Here is a 17,388-nt window from a genome sequence, read left to right as displayed (position 1 = left end):
TGCCCTCTCACCGGTAAAACTAAGCCTTTTTCTTCCTTCAAATTTTGGCCGGCCTGTCAGTCCCCAGAAAAGCCTCCCCTGACCTCCTGCACCAGGATGCCCGAGTCTCAGCATAAAGCACCAACATGACACAAGGTAGTCTTCAGAATTCAGCCAATGGTGACACCTCTGTCAGACAGACGCGGCAGGGCCCAGCCCTTGCTATGGGGATAAGTGCTCTCTACAAACCTGTCTGCACTGGACCCTGGCAGGTTCACTTTGTGCAGAGACTGCCAACTTGGATACTTTCCGCATGACATCATCGATTTCTGGGACCAACAGCTTTCTTGATAAAATTGCCTAAGACACAAAAGACACACTCATTTCATGTGTTCTGCTGCAGATGGATGGAAGCAGAATTGACGCTAAAGCAATCACAGGAAATTTTCAAACATAGTAAAGTAACTTCAAAAGAAAAACGATACACACTTAAGCACAAAGAACACACAACACTTAAACGCACACTTCAAACTGGTAAAAATTGTGAATTTTTAAAAATGGTGAGTTTTATGTTATGTACATTTTACTACACTAAGAAGAAAAACATATAAATAAAAAGATAATACCTGTATTTGTACAGAATTCCCTGGAAATGTTAATACAGAGCTCACATTTAAACATTTTTCATAAGCAAATGTTTGCCTGTAATTGACCCACCAAAATCATAATAATCTTTACAAATTACTCAATTTCAGAAGTCTACAGCTAATCAAAACACCATGATCCATGTGTTCAAAATACCTGCTGTGAAGCTCATAAACTGTAACAGTCAACATTCTGGTGACACCATACCTTCAGAAGACCAAAGGCAGTGGCTTGTCTTGAAGTATCGTAAATGTCCTCCTCAGCATAGGCCAGTAGAACTTGGAGCTGTTTTTCAGTTATCTGGTAAGACTTGACTTTCTTGACAAGTATGGTCACACACTGCGAGTTACAATAGTGATGTTAACAGCCAGCACATCCCACAGTTGGGATCCAGTGAAATGACAAGGACTTAACACAACACACAAGTATGCTTTTCCACACAGGATGCCAGCCCTCTAGCCTTGGCAAATTGCTCTGGAAAAAATTCTGGCCATAACCACAAAGGGCAATGGGGAAAACTAACTTTGATGTTAATCCTGGTTCTAGTTTTTTACGAGCCAGGGTCTCGCTCTGTCACCCAGGCTGGAGTGCAGTGATGTGGTCATCGCCCACTGCAGCCTCTAACTCCTGTCAAGTGATCGTCCTGCCTCAGCATCCCAAGTAGCTGGGACTACAGGTAGACATCACCATGCCCAGTTAATTTTTTTTTTTTTAATGTAGAGACAGGGTCTCGTTAAGCTGACCAAGCTGGTCTTGAACTCTTAGGTCCAAGCAGTCCTCCCACCTCAGCCTCCCAAAGTGCTGGGATTATAGGTGTAAGCCACTGCATCCGGCTCCATCCTGGCTTTTTCCAAGTGCAAGTGAAGACATCTCACCTTGAAACAATTGACCACCAGGTGGAAGTTCTGGCCCCTGGCAGCCCCGAGCTTTGCATAGTCCTTCAGCAGAAGGAAGAGGTGTTTTGTCAGCTGCTCTGCTTTTGTTTCTATGGAAGGTAGCGGGAACCTCAAGACCCAGATGAGGCATTGTAGAGCACCCGTGATCACCTGAAAAAAACAAAACAAAACACCACCAACTTGTGATGTGACCGAATCCAACAATCCAGCACCTGAGGCTATGCAGACTCTTTAAATGATTGTGCTGAATAAATAAGATGCTAAGCCCAGCCCACTCTGGAAGAACTGTGCCCAAAATGTAAGACGACAAAGACATTTCCATTTCCTGGTTGTAGAAGAATTTATTGCTTATCCATAACAATGGATCCTTATGATGGTAGATCATAAGGAAATAAGAAAAGGCACCATATTCTTTTCATAATTTAATCTTTGTTTAAACATTTTTGGGCTGGTCTTGAACTCCTGGGCTCAAGCAATCCTCCTGCCTCAGCCTCCCAAGAGCTGGGGTCACAGGCCCGAGCCACCAAGCCCGGCCATATTTTTAACCTACTGATAGGGGTTTATGGAGGTTATATGATTTGGATAGGTTGGTCAATTTTACAATTCTTTTTGGAAAAATACATCTTAAATGACTTTTATGTTTTCTAGAATGGTACTTCAATGTAATCTACCCTTACTAAGCTTGAATTAGGTATACAAGGCACTCTACTGGGTATTATAAATACAAAGATAAAAAGGATACTATCTCTGCACTTACGCAGCAGATGGTTAACTCAGAAATTAAGCATAGGAACAACTGACTAACAGTTCATATAGTTCAGTGCTATTGCAAAAGATATGGAAAAAGTGTGCTGAGCTCCCTGAACCTCCAAGGCCAAACCTTTGAAAGCACCTGGATCAGCTAGTTCAGCTCTATCTAATAATACCTGTGCTGCTCTGGCTGCTGAGAGCTCCTCAGTAGGCTGGATTAAGACACAGAAGAGCGAGCTGGGCAGTCAGAAAGATGTTGGCTTACATCCCAGCTCTGCAACTGATGACTCTAGAGATGTTACTTAACCTCTCGGCACCTTCATCTGTAAAGCAGGTGATATGAGAAAAATGGGACCTGTGTAGGTATTGGAGTCTGACAGACCTAGGTTCATAGCCTAGACCTGTACTTAGACCCTCGCCCTAATTTTCTCATTTATAAAACAGAAATAGTAAGAATATATGCCTCAGGGAGGGTTGTGAGGATCAGAAATAATGTTCTTCGGATTCACAGCATGGAGCAGTCATAGTAACAAAGGTGACAATGATGATGACTGGTAAGGGGACAAAATCCTTCACCCTCATGAAGTTGTGAGGATCAAATGAAATACTTAATGTACCTAGGAGGGCTTTTAAAACTGTTAAGTCTATCCAAATTTATAGAATTAGTAAATTGGGAAGTGATTTAATGTAGCAAATAGTGGTGGTTCATGATGTCATAAATCCCTTTAAAAACTCAATCATCTCGGCCAGGCACAGTGGTTCACGCCTGTAATCCCGGCATTTTAGGAGGCCGAGGTAGGCGGATCATCTGAGGTCAGGGGTTCAAGACCAGTCTGGCCAACATGATGAAACCCTGTGTCTACTAAAAATACAAAAGTTAGCCGGGCATGGTGATGTGTGCCTGTAGTCCCCGCTACTTGGGAGGCTGAGGCGAGGCTGAGGCAGAAGAATCCCTTGAACCTGGGAGGTGGAGGTTGCAATGAGTCAAGATCACACCATTGCACTCTAGTCTGGGTGACAGAGCTAGACTCTGTCTCAAAAAAAAAAAACCAAAAAACCCACCAACCAACCAAACAAAAAAACCTCAATCATCTCATAAAGCTTGAGCCCAAGCATAACCATTAGGTATTCTGCAAAACATAGTTCCTCTGAAGGAGAAAATGCTCCAGTGCAGAGTGCAAACCGATGCTTACCTTCACATCCATGGAGCCCAGGCAGTCTATGAGGAGAGACACAAAAGGATCCAGCATTTCCAGGACATGCTCACTTGAAGACTTGATCTTGGAAGTCTTCAGACTCAGATGCAGCAGCTAACAGAGTTCAGAAAGATATTTCACATTAGTTGCCCATTAGACCAGATGAGTTAGGTAAATGTGAAATGACCTTTAGAGAAAAGCAAATGTTAAGATACTTCTATTTGAAATGATAAAATTTTTTTAAGGAATGACAAACTGCCTGAGAGGGTCTCAGTAAGTCAAGGTGAGAGCTTGCTGTGCAGCTGAGATGCTACGTCTGTTTACCAGAGTCCATTTTCTCAGGATCTACTGTGATTCCAGGCACTGGCTCAGTACGCAGGACATGGCAACAACCAGGATGGACATGGTCTCTGCCTTGATGGATCTTAGGCAGACTCTAAGGAAATAATGACATGTACAGGTAGGGTGCTTTGAGAGTTCTGTGGGAATCTGGTAGAGCAAAGAGTGGGTGGTGAGCTCCTAGGGCAGGAAAGAGTATGGTGACTTTCTAGATGGGGAGGGAAGCCACGGTGGCTGGAACGTGTGTTAGAAAAGTGCGAGTCAATGAAGGGTTTTAAAAAGGAAATGATCAGATTTGTTCTTTTAAAAGCTCACCATCTTTTATTTCATTATTATTACTGTTATTTATTTAGAGACAGGGTCTCACTATATTGTCCATGCTGGAGTGCAGTGGTGCGATAATAGCTCACTGCAGCCTCAAACTCCTGGGCTCAAGTGATTCTCCCACCTTACCCTCCTGAGTAACTAGGACTACAGGTACATGTCATCACACCTGGCAAATTAAAAAATAATTTTTTTTTTTTTTGTAGAGACAGAGTCTTGCTATGTTGCCCAGGCTGGTTTCAGACTCCTCTCCTCAAGCGATCCTCCTGCCTTAGCCTCCCGAAGTGCTGGGATTATGGGTGTGAGCCACCATGTCTGGCCACTCACCGTCTTTTAAAAAAATTCAAAGTAGTTCAGAGGGGCTCATGGGCAAAGCACTAGTAAGACCTTAATACATATTAGAGCAGAATCATTAATTCTGGGACAGTTACATCTTTTAATGTAAGTGCTGGAAGAGATAAATAGTAAATGGACCAATGCACCTGTAAAAAAAAAAAATCTAAAATGTATTTACAGTAAGGCATTTCCAATGGAAGTGAGCAGTACTAGAAATTCAACAGAAGGCCGGTCGTGGTGGCTCACGCCTGTAATCCCAGCACTTTGGGAGGCCGAGGCAGGTGGATCACCTGAGGTCGGGAGTTCAAGACCAGCCTGACCAACATGGAGAAACCCCGTCTCTACTAAAAATACAAAATTAGCTGGGGTGGTGGCGCATGCCTGTAATCCCAGCTACTCGGAAGGCTGAGGCAGGATAATCGATTGAACCCGGGAGGGGGAGTTTGCAGTGAGCCGAGATCGCACCATTGCACTCCAGCCTGGGCAAAAAGAGCGAAGCTCTGTTTCAAAAAAAAAAAAGAAATTCAACAGAAGATTAAAAGGTGCAGACTCCCTGAAAGTAGCAAGCCTCATTTTAAGGTTAATTCTTACCCGAAGCCCAGATTCAATAAATATGTGCATGTTGGTTTTCCTGCTCACAACAGCTTTCTGTCCGCCTCGAACTGGAGTTGGGGGAAGCAGAAGGCAGCTCTGGGGTGGCAGACGTGGATCTGGTGCTGGGGCTACTGGATTTCTGTCAATCACGTGACATGAGAAGAGGGGAAAGAACACTGTCAGCTGCATTCCAAGAAGTCACAGTGGCCCTTCTAAAGTGACGACAGCCCAGCACTAAATAATGTGCCATTTGCTCGGGTTTTGCACCCCCCCAACCCCCAAACCATGAGACACAGAAGATTATTAGGCTATTGATTAAGGTTACTAGGACAATATATTTACATTAAGATCAACAGCAGGACACTCCCTTGTTCGATTTCTGAAAATAAATGCCAATGAGTCTCTCTTAGACCACAGAAACAAAAGGAAGTTTACTAATATATAAGATTTTTTTTTTTTTTTTTTACTCTGTTGCCCAGACTGAAGTGCAGTGGTGCGATCTCGGCTCACTGCAATCTCCGCCTCCCGGGTTCAAATGATTCTCCTGCCTCAGCCTCCTGTGTAGCTGGGATTACAGGCGCCCAGCACCATGTCTGGCTCATTTTTGTATTTTTAGGAGAGACGGGGTTTCACCAAGTTGGCCAGGCTGGTCTCAAACTCCTGACCTCAGGTGATCTGCCCACCTCAGCCTCCCAAAGTGCTGGGATTACAGGCACGAGCCACCGCACTCGGCTTTTAAGATATTTTAACATCTTTTAAGGTCTCAATCTCTGTTTAATCAGAATACAAGATACAGATTTTAAATCTATCCTATCTTTGAACCAATAAATCTTTAAAACAAAATGGTATCAGAGAAATGCCAACATAATTGTCTGCTGTCACAGCTACCTCATTTATGAGAAAATCTCATGTTGAAATGTACCACACCATAAAGTACCATCTGAGAACTCAGGTGGATACAATTTTATTTTTTACTAAAGCAAAGTATTAAAACAACCCACAGAATGGCTTATCAGACGCAGAGACCTAAATGACAGGTTTTTTTTTCCCAACTTACTTTTCTTTCTCTGTTAACAGGGGAAGATTTTCACTGATCAAACCATAACTGAGTAATAGAATGGATTCAGCCGTCATTTCCTGATTTACGATTAATCCCACTGTGATTCGGCGTAAAGTTTCATGAACTTTTCGAGCCAGTTTCAAACTTGTGGTATTTTGTAAGATCTAAAGGCAAAACACAAATGTCATGCTGAGATGACACAGAAATGCATTTTGATTTGTCATACTGGTGGTTTTCTTTTACATATTGGCTTTCTAATATATGTTTGGCTTTCTCCTAATTAAAAAACATTCTTAACATAATTTCAAACACAGATATAACATATAAGGTGAAAGTGACCTATACTCTCAACCCCAGGAAGAACCACTGTGCAGGCTTGTGAGCCTCGGGGTTTCCTCCACTCCCTCCCTGTTCTCTGCTGGTGAGGCCTCAGGGCACAATGCCAGAGATCTGAGACTTCTAAGTTAACATCAACTCTCCTGGTACATTAACAGGAGTAACTTAGAGGCGGCAAACACACACACACACACAAAATCAACAAAATGTATTCAATCCTCATAGGAAACCACGAGAATGAAGTGCTGCCGTGGCCAAGCCTCAGGGTCTGATATCAATTATTGGGCCAAATCAGAGGAACCTAATGGGAACCAGGATCAGCAACCTCAGGAAATACTCGGTGCTTCAGAGTTATTATCTTGCATGAAACATAGTATTAATAAATCTCAATACCTTGGAGGGACTTTGTAATATACATCACGGATATATGTGCTCTGCTGACTCTTTTTCATCCTCAAAATGTATCTAACATTCTTAGAGAAGGCTCAGATAAAACTAAATGCATTCTAGGAGCAATTATGGAGTTCATCTAGCACCAGAACATTTAGACCTAATGTAATTCATGTCAATAGATAGCGCTCTTTGCTCTAGTTTTAATACACAAAACCAATAAATCAATAACATTTACTGACGTTCACCTCTGCAATAGGCACAGAAATCAACAGGAAGGTGGGTAAATTACAGTCCCTGAGCTTCAGGAGGCAGAATGAAACCATGGTAGGAATGTGAACTTGGATCAGAAAGATCTGGAACTAAATCCTGACTTTTCTCTTTAACCATGTTCCTTTCTACCTTTCCAAGCCTGCCAAGCCTGAATTTTCTTACTTGTAAAATGGAAGTACCATCAATCTCACAGGGTGTGCAGATTAGGAGAGAGAATGTAGCAGTGCTTAGAATATAATATGTCAATAAATGCCAGTTTTCTTCCTCTTGGCAACCTGGAAGTGGCAACCTGTGTCCAAAGGCTTTCTAATATCTATTTACTCATAATTAAAATGAATTTTTTGGTAAATGTAAATATACATTTTTAATCGAGACAGGTTCTTGCTATATTGCCCCAGGCTGGTCTCGAACTCCTGGGCTCAAGCAATTCCTGCCGCCTTGGCCTTCCAAAGTGCTGGATTTACAGGTGTGAGCCACCATGACTGGCCTAAAATAAATTCTTAATAAAATTTCAAACACGGACATAACATATAAAGAAATGTTACTTATAACCTCAACCTCAGAGATAAGCACTATGTGGCTTGTGTGCCTCAGGATTTCTTCATGTTCTTAGCTGCTGACTTGACCCAGCTATAATATTCATCTCCACTCAATTCCTGTTGCCTTTCTTTCTCATCTCATGGTTTACATTGGGGACTATGACTTTTGAATCAAAGCACTCACTGGCCATATGGTCCTAGAGCCCTAGCACCTAAGGAAATCATGCATGATCAAGAACAGTGTTTCAGGTTGCCCCGCATCATTCCTTTTAGGAACTCATGAGATTCCAATGCTGTGATCTCCCGAATTGCATTCAAGTCCTTACCTCTTTCAAGGGAAGGATAAGTTTTGTAACCTGATCTTTTCCTACAAACTTGCCCAGGATTTCATAAGAGTCGTAACTTTTGCTTCTTCGTGCTTCCATGACTTTGGAGAGGATCTGCTTTACTTCCTTCTCTTCAGCAACAGCACCAAACAACTCATGGTTAAAAATCTTTGGAAGAAAAAGGACAAATGGCAATAATGTGCACTCAGCAAGATATGCCAACATAAGCAGTTACTGAACAGAGGCCCTGACATGTCCTAATCAAAGAAATGCAGGTTGGACTGGGCTTAAATTAGATGGAAGAAATTTCTTTTAGAATGCACTTGTTTTCAATGCAATTTAGGGATCAATTACTTAAAAAACAAACACATAAGAAACACTTAAAGGTTGATACTAATGGGAAACAAAGAAAAATCCTTCACAGATGTACATATATAATTGTATGACTGTATAGACAGTTACTTCTTTTTGATGCACCAAAGAGTAGCTTAATTTCCCTTCAAGAAGTTCTCAGAATCTTTGCAATCTAATTATTTACACTCTAATAACAAATTAAAAATATTTGCAATCTAATTATTAATCTAATTAATTATTTGTTTTTTGAGACAAAGTCCCACTCTGTCACCCAGGCTGGAGTGCAGTAGTGTGATCTCAGCTCACTGCAACCTCCACCTCCTGGGTTCAAGCAATTCTTATGTCTCAGCCTCCCAAGCAGGTGGGAATACAGGCATTTCCCACCCCACCTGACTAATTTTTGTACTTTTAGCAGAGATGGGGTTTCACCATGCAGCCCAGGCTGGTCTCAAACTCCTGGTCTCAAGTGATCCACCCGCCTCAGCCTCCTGAAGTGCTGGGATTACAGGCGTGAGCCACTGTGCCTGGTCTAATGTAAATATTTAAATTGAGATTCAAAATGTTAGTGTCTACATTTTAAAATAAATGAACAAAAACTTATGTGGCAAATTTATTCTCTTCACAATTGTAGCCTCCAAATTAGCACACTATCCAATTTTTTCTTTTCGTTTTTTTTGAGACAGAGTCTCACTCTGTCGCCCAGGCTGAAGTGCAGTGACATGATCTGTGCTCACTGAAACTTACACCTTCCAGGTTCAAGCAATTCTCCTGCTTCAGCCTCCTGGGTAGCTGGGATTATAGGCGCATACCACCATGCCTGGCTAATTTTTGTATTTTTGTTAGAGACGGGTTTCACCATGATGGCCAGGCTGGTTTTGAACTCCTGGCCTCAAGTGATTTGCCCACCTCAGCCTCCCAAAGTGCTAGGGTTACAGGCATGAGCCATAGCACCCAGCCCAATTTTAAAAGTTATTATTAATTTCCCACTGTATTATAAATAAAGCTCCTGTGAACATAATTTATTTCTTAAAAATAGATTCTTAGATGTGACTGAAAATCTTTTCTCATTTCAAAAGCTCTTGATACAAAATGGCAACTTACTTTCCGGAAAGATCATACCAATTGATGAGCTCCTTGCAGTGACAGAGTGCCCATCTCGCTTTAGTCTTAGCTTTTTAAACCTCTGCTAATCTAAAAGATGAGGTGTTACATTATTTTCATTTTTATGGGCTATTATTATTTCTTATTTTGTGAACTGATTTTTTTGTGTCATTTGCCCACTTAAAAAAAATTAGAATTCATTTCTGTAAGTCTTACCTCAATCATTATATCCAAACAAGAGTCCAAATCCCCGACTTGCAGCTTATTGGTGAGGCCTTGCAGCAACATGTGAACAGTGAAAGTCAGCACATGGACCTAAGGTAAGATGCACAGTAACAATATGAATGTTAACAGTGTCACACTAGGAAAACATAAGATCTAGGAAGCACTGCAAAGAGCACACTCAGAGTTTATATGTCTTCTATTGCCAGGAGAAGCTTCCACAAATGACACAGTTATTTCACTATCTAAAATCTTATAACCAAATGATCACTTCGTACCAAAGGTGTTCAGAAACACACTACCATTCTTAGATCTGTTGTTGGGACTAAACCAGGCCAGTGATTTATAAAGAGAGGCACAAGAGTCTTGAACTTTATTTTTATTTATTTATTTATTTATTTTGGAGACAGAGTGTTGCTCTTGTAGCTCAGGCTGGAGTGCAATGGCGCGATCTCGGCTCACTGCAACCTCCGTCTCCCGAGTTCAAGAGATTCTTCTGTCTCAGCCTCCCGAGGAGCTAGGATTACGGTCACTCAGCACCATGCCTGGCCAATTTTTTTGTACTTTTAGTAAAGGTGGTGTTTCATCATGTTGGCCAGGCTGACCTCGAACTCCTGACCACAGGTGATCTGCCTGCCTCAGCCTCCCAAAGTGCTGCGATTACAGGCGTTAGCCACTGTGCCTGGCCAAGAGTCTTGAACTTTAAAAAAAGAAGACCAACCTGTGAATTAAGGAGCTTGCCCATGTTGAATGCAATCAAAGCTTGTAAATAAAAGGTTATGAAGGAAACAAGTTTTTGCACCCCATAGCAACCAAGCTGATGTTTCCTGAGCGCTTACTACAGGGTAGGTACTGTATGAATACCTTGCATGTATTACATCATTTAAGCCTCACTCAGCCAATCTATGGAGTAGGTACTACATTATGAGCAGTTTTTAGACGAGGAAGCTGAGGCACAAAGAGGTCATGGATAAGAACTGGTGGAGTGAAGATTAGAAACCAGTCTCAGGCTCTACAACAGGTTATCCTGCCTCTCAAGCTTTTTGAATTCTTTATGCTGCTTCTAGGGCTGTGAAATTATCAAGGTAAATATCAGATAATGGTCATAGGCTAAGGAAACACATTTAGTTGTCAAAACATAGATTGGGTCTTAAAGGCATAGTTTCTTATGTACTTACTTGTGATCCTTCATTTTTTTTTGGAGGCAGAGTTTTGTTCTGTCGCCCAGGCTGGAGTGCAGTGGTGCGATCTCAGCTCACTGCAACCTCTGCCTCCTGGGTTCAAGAAATTCTTATGCCTCAGCCTCCAAAGTAGCTGGGATTACAGGCATGTGCCACCATGCCCAGCTAATTTTTATATATACATATTTTTTAATAGAGACAGGGTTTCAGCATGTTGGCCAGGCTGGTCTTGAACTCCTGACCTCAAGTGATCTGCCCACCTCAGCTTTCCAAAGTGCTGGGATTACAGGTGTGAGCCACAGCATTTGGCCTCTACTTGTGATCTTTAAGTACTTTTATATATAGACGGGTTCCCAACTTACATTGTTTTGATCTATGATTTTTCAACTTTATGATGGATTTATTGGGACACTATCTCATCAAAAAAGTCAAAAAGCATCTGTGTTTGAAATGTTTGCTGTGAAACTTATATATATATATATAGAGAGAGACAGGGTCTTGCTATGTTGTCATGCTGGCTTTGAACACCCTGGGCTCAAGGTGTTCACCTCCCACTTCAGCCACCTGAGTCGCTGGCAGTAAAGGTGCACACCACTGTGCCCAACTTTCCTATAACTGTAAAAAATCCTTTCGGTGGCGGTGAGGATGACGAGTGATGCTCAAAGAGAACAATTCTGGTACAGTCTACATGATCAATACTAAAGCTGAAATCAGTTGTTCTCTCAACTCTAATTTAGTTATTTTAACAAATAATGGGATAGACTTGAAGAACAGATGGTTACAGAAAAAAAGGGCTACTCATTTAAATACCTCAGGTGTTCCTTTAAAATGTGTGCATGAATCCTCAAGAACAGAGATGTGTTCCTCCTTGTATGTCCAGTTCCCAATAGACCATGTCTCGCAATGCTGTGGTGGTGGCAGTGGCCTTGAAATGGGGACGGGCGGAGCTACAACTCTGGGAGGGGAAGTTTCCTCTACATTCATTGGAACTATAGTTCTGAGAGGGTTGGCCTAGTCTAGTTGCTTTTCTGTTTCTGTCTTGCCATTGCTTGGCCCCTGATATGGGCACAGCTGCAGGAGGCACATGGCAGAGTGGGAAAAATAAAGCCCCAGTTTTCTAGCAGAAAGACTTAAACGAATGCAAAAATTAAGTGTCAGCAAAGAAATAGAAGATCTAAAGAAAAAATAAATGAATATTTTAGAACTGAAAAACCCAAAAACTGAAATAAGAAACTCATTGGATGAACTCAATTGCAGAAAGATATGAAAGAGGGAAGAGTCAGTTAACCTGCAGATAGACTGAAAGAAATTATCCAACCGAAACAGAGTGGAAGAATAGCAAAAAAAAAAAAAAAAAAAAAAAAAAAATGTATATATATATATATATGAATACAGCCTCAGGAACCAGTGGGAGAAAAACAAACATTCATTTCACTGGAGTCCCAGGAGAGGAGAAAGAGTGCACTGCAGGAAATTTATTTTAAAAAATACTGGGGCTGGGTGCAGTTGCTCATGTCCGTAATCCCAGCATTTTGGAAGGCCGAGGCAGGCAGATCTCTTGAGGCCAGGAATTTGAGACCAGCCTGGATAACATGGTGAAACCCCATAGCTACTAAAAATACAAAAACAATTAGCTGGGCGTGGTGGCTCATGCCTGTCATCCCAGCTACTTGGGAGGCTGAGGGATGCGAATTGCTTGAACCTGAGAAATGGAAGTTGTAGTAAGTCAAGATCATACCAGTGCACTCCAGCCTGAGCGACAGAGCAAGACTCTGTCTCCAGAAACAAAACAAAACAAAACAAAAACACAAACAAATACTGGCTGAATCGTCTTCAAATGTGGCCAAGAAGCTCAGCAAATGCCACACAGAGTAAACCCAAAGAAATCCACGCTTAGACACATCATGATCAAACTGCTGAAAAATAATGGCAAAGCCTTTAAAGCAGCCCAAGATAAACAGCACATTAGTAAGAAGGGGGCAACAAATTGAATAACTCATCAGAAAGGCAGGAAGGGATGCTTCATAATTTGTAAGTGTGATGATGGGGTTTTTGTGTTTATGTGTGAGATGTGTCTCCTTCAACCTTGTTACAATAGTTGGGCATTATCTGCCTGATGTGGAAAAAAAAGAAAGACAGGTTGGAAGGAAGTAGAACAATATTTTTAAAGGAAAGAACTAAACAGCTAAAAAGAAAGAACCGTTAAAGTGAAATTATATATCCAGCAACAATATGTTTTAGGAATGAAGGTAAAAGGAAGACATTCATAGAAGAAAACTAAGAGAATCTGTTCCCACCGTGCCTGCTCCATAGCATTGCTAAAGGACACACTCTAGACTACGGCAAAATGATATTAGAAAGACGTGTGGAAATTCAGAAATGAAGGAAGAACAGCAGAAACAGTAAATCTCTAGGTAGAACAGACTACTCTCCTCTTTTTTTTGGGGGGGGTGGGGGTGGGGACGGAGTCTCGCTCTGTCACCCAGGCTGGAGTGCAGTGGCGCGATCTTGGCTCACTGCAAGCTCTGCCCCCTGGGTTCACACCATTCTCCTGCCTCAGCCTCCCGAGTAGCTGGGACTACAGGCGCCCGCCACCACGCCCGGCTAATTTTTTGTATTTTTAGTAGAGACGGGGTTTCAGTGTTAGCCAGCGTGGTCTCAATCTCCTGACCTCGTGATCTGCCCGCCTCGGCCTCCCAAAGTGCTGAGATTATAGGCGTGAGCCACTGCGCCCAGCCCAGACTACTCTCCTCTTAAGTGCTGAGAACTTGTGTGACAATTATAAGTAAAAATTGTAATACTGCCTAATGAAGTTTTCAATATACAGAGATGTTAATACATAAAGAGCTATAATACAAAGGGTGAAGGGCAAAGGGACCTACAGGGTGATATGGTTTCTACATTCCACTTGAATTGGTAAAACACTGATTCTCAGTAGACTCTTGAAAGTTAAGTTAATATATGGTAATCTATAGAGCAACTACTAAAAATCTATACAAAGAAAGATAGTCAAAATGAATATGACATTTCTTAGTGTGTTAGATTTACAGTCTATAGACTAGGAACCTTAACCATTAACAAACTAGGATGTACAAGGTAAAGCTAACTACCAGGAGTCTTAATCATATAGATGGTACCAAAATTGTTTTCTTCAAGCATCATTCTTCATCCCCAACCCAACAAGTAACATGGCTGCTTACTTGAAAAGAACAAGCTACAGCGTTCCTCAAACTTCAAATCACCCAGGGATCATATGAAAATGCAGTTTCTGTAGGTCAGGTGTAGGACCTTTAAATCCTGTATTTCTCACAAGCCCCAGATGCTGCAAATACTGTCTGTCCAGGCGCCATGGTTGGAGCAGCAAGGGGCTAGATACCACATAACCACTCGGACTGCTGCGTATTCCACTTGGTGCTCTTATTTTATTTTTTTGAGACAGGGTTTCACTCTGTAGCCCAGGCTGGAGTTCTGTGGCACAATCACAGCTCACTGCAGCCTTGACCTTCCAGGCTCAAGCAATCCTCCCACCTCAGCTCCCTGAGTAGCTGGGACCACAGACATGTGCCATCAAGCTTGGTTATTTTTATTATTGTTTTTTGTAGGGAAGAGGTCTCACTATGTTAACCAGGCTGGTCTTGAACTCCTGGCCTAAAGTCATCTCCCTGCCTTGGCCTCCCAAAGTGCTGGGTGTACAGGCATAAGCCACCGCACCCAGCCCCTTATTTTATAACTTACATTTTATATTCCAACTCTTAAACAAATGTGTATGTTCTTTATTATTCATACCAGTGATAACACAGTCAATACACATTCAAAAATAATTATATTAAGAACTCAGAGAATATAAAGCTTGATATGAAGTAATTTGAGAGAAAAAGATAGGTCATGTAACCCAAGCCTATGAGGATCTTTTAAAAATCAGATATAGGAACTATTCAAATAACAGATTTCCTTAATACTAATTAGAAACTTTTGAATATTACTGCTCAGTGTCTCAGTGGATCAAATTGATTAAAGACAGGCCCGAAGTTCCATAACTTGCAGTGTTCAAGTTGCAAATATTTTAACTCCAACAGAACTTGAATATAAAGCACAAGATGCAATTTACCTGGTATCCACGGACAAGGGTAGTCTGTAATTCTTTTAAAACATATTGGAGGAAGTGCACACCAAGATCCTCTATTATCTTCGCAAGAGTGCTGCGTGCAATGTCTCTGATTTCTTGGGCTCTGTTCTTGAGTAGGGCACACACTTTCAGCAAAATACTAGAAAATGAGAAGTTGAAAAATGATTAATCAAATAAACGAAGCAATTAAACATACACATATCCTTTTGTCTCTTAATTACTCATAACTCAAATTTCCCTGTTAAGACTCTAAACCACAGCAAGTTATGACAGTACTTTTCCTCTTCCTGACAAAAGAGGTTCAAAAACAAGGAAGAAAAGAAGCAATTTCTGAGTTTCACTAAACTTCTAATTTGTTACAAAACACACCTTGGCAGATTAGCTTCCATAACTTCTTGTGGAAGGGACTGCATTAGTTTAACCATGGCAAACGCTAATGGAACGCGAACCACTTCCTCATCATTCACAACCTTTGACTTGATGAGCTTGTGTTCTTCTTCTCTTTTAGTCTGCAAGAAACATTTAGGTTAAGTTAAAATAAAAGTAAATGGATCAGTGATCTACCAACACTGCAACCTTGTATTTGAAAGACAAATTTTTCTAGAAGGATGGATGATCATTTAAAAAAAAGAAAGAAAAGAAAGGCAGCTCTTTCTATAGATCTTAAGCCCATTTCTAAGTTTATTTAAAAATAAACCAAATCTCTAGTTTGAGGATAGCTCTCTAAAAATTATAAAAATAACAGGAGTAAGAATGTTCTACTTCTCAAAGAAGCCATCAGAAAAAAAATAAAGCCAAATTTTCACCAGTGTGGATTTTCACTGCTGTGAAGTATAGGAAACTCATATAAAATGTGTATCAGTTGGAACAGTCAAGTGTTTGAGTGACGCTGTTAGTATATATAAATACAGGGCCTCAAATAAAAGTTTATTTACAAATATACAAAATATACAAAAATATAAATCAATATTATATGCCAGGAGTTAGCAAACTTTCTCTGAAGAGGGCCAGATAGTATTTTTGGCTTTATGGACTCTGACTTAACTCTGATGTTGTGATAAAAAGTCAGTACTAAACACTATGTAAACAAATGGGTAATTGTGTTCCAATAAAGCTATACAAAAACAGGCCACAGGCTAGATTTAGTCCCTGAGCCATTGTTGGCCAACCCGTGTTTCACCCTGAGAAGGAAAGAAAGGCTTTGGCTTCATGAGAACGCACTGCTAAATATTATCTCTGTTAACTAAGAGAAAGATGAATTTTGAATAGTGCAGAACTGACCAAAAAGTACGAAAGGGAAACATATTCTAATTTTTAATAACCTTTTTGGGACACGGGAGTCTCTTACTTAATAACTACTTTGGAGATGGAAAAGCATTTATTTACCATATCAAAATCATAAAGAATGAGTGTTACTGCTTAGTTGCAGCAGGATAAGCCTGAAGTTGAAGGGATAAGAGTAGAGGGGTGAATTGTGAAGTGTTGAGAGAAAAGGAAATCTAAAAGCTGAAATCAATCAATAATCACTAAGAGCCTCAGTGTGACAGGGCTCCACCAACACCAGAATTCACACAGACCTGCTGGACCCCAGATAAAGTTATTACCGTAGATGCAAGGCATTTATGTAGCCTGGGTAGAATATCCCCGGTTATGGTTCCTTGGATATTTTTAATTGTTCTCTCTAATTCTTCCTTGTTTTGAGGAAGGAAAGAGACAGGTTTTGTGATACACTCGGATTCTTTAGCTGATGTCCCTCCAGAGTCAGCTGGATCAGGGGTTCCTGGCTGTTTGTGGTCTGACAAACTCTTGCATGTATTTTCCTTCTCTTCCTCATCCACGTGCTCTAATTCCATGGCCTCAGGCTCTGGTAACTCAATTGCTTCAATGGCATCTATGTTTAATAAACAATAAAAGTCACCTTAAATCAAATAAGGAAACCACAAAGTTGTGGTAAGCAGTTTTTCCCACCAACATCCAACTTCCGATAAAAAATATCTAATCAGCAACTGTGGGCAGGCAAGGTAAGTGCTGAGGAACGAGCAGTAAATGAGAGGACTATGGGTTTTGCTTTCTCACAGTTTAGAGTTTAATGAGAGAGACAAATAAACTGCTGATTATAAAAGAACACAGAACAGCAAGTACAGGGTAATAGGGGAACCCACTGGGAGGCTTGGGGGGCAGGAACGTCTTAACCAAATAAAGCACCTCCATTCATGAGCATGAAAATCCTAATGACAGCCAACTGCCCATAGAGTCTTTGTCAGTTTCTGGTATGCGATTACAAGAATTTTACAAGTTAGTGGGGATTCCTCTTTTCCAATCATCTGGAATAGCTGGTATAGGTTGAAATGATCTACCCCTTGAATGGTTGGTAAAACTTAGCTATAAACCAATCTGTGCCTGGTGTTTTCATCAGATGAT

General features: G+C 41.1%; 1 protein-coding gene and 1 non-coding gene across 2 annotated transcripts in view; one reads left to right on the top strand and one right to left on the bottom strand.

Annotated features, from left to right (window-relative positions):
• Positions 1-17,388, bottom strand: part of UTP20 (UTP20 small subunit processome component) — a 109,140-nt gene that overhangs the window by 14,768 nt on the left and 76,984 nt on the right. The window contains exons 41-51 of the mRNA XM_001091709.5: positions 16,572-16,858; positions 15,337-15,476; positions 14,950-15,106; positions 9,655-9,753; positions 7,984-8,151; positions 6,117-6,283; positions 5,057-5,198; positions 3,464-3,580; positions 1,500-1,670; positions 832-963; positions 229-339 (exon numbers count right to left, since the gene is read on the bottom strand). Of these exons, the coding sequence (XP_001091709.3) occupies positions 229-339; positions 832-963; positions 1,500-1,670; positions 3,464-3,580; positions 5,057-5,198; positions 6,117-6,283; positions 7,984-8,151; positions 9,655-9,753; positions 14,950-15,106; positions 15,337-15,476; positions 16,572-16,858 (1,691 nt within the window). The remainder of the gene's footprint in view (positions 1-228; positions 340-831; positions 964-1,499; positions 1,671-3,463; positions 3,581-5,056; positions 5,199-6,116; positions 6,284-7,983; positions 8,152-9,654; positions 9,754-14,949; positions 15,107-15,336; positions 15,477-16,571; positions 16,859-17,388) is intronic.
• LOC114671227 (small nucleolar RNA U13) lies at positions 12,859-12,960 on the top strand. The gene has a single exon (XR_003721109.1). It is a non-coding gene; the product is annotated as a small nucleolar RNA U13 (small nucleolar RNA).

This window comes from Macaca mulatta, chromosome 11, assembly GCF_049350105.2.
Source record: "Macaca mulatta isolate MMU2019108-1 chromosome 11, T2T-MMU8v2.0, whole genome shotgun sequence".
Classification (NCBI taxonomy): domain Eukaryota; kingdom Metazoa; phylum Chordata; class Mammalia; order Primates; family Cercopithecidae; genus Macaca; species Macaca mulatta.
This window is presented reverse-complemented; position numbering and strand designations above follow the sequence as displayed.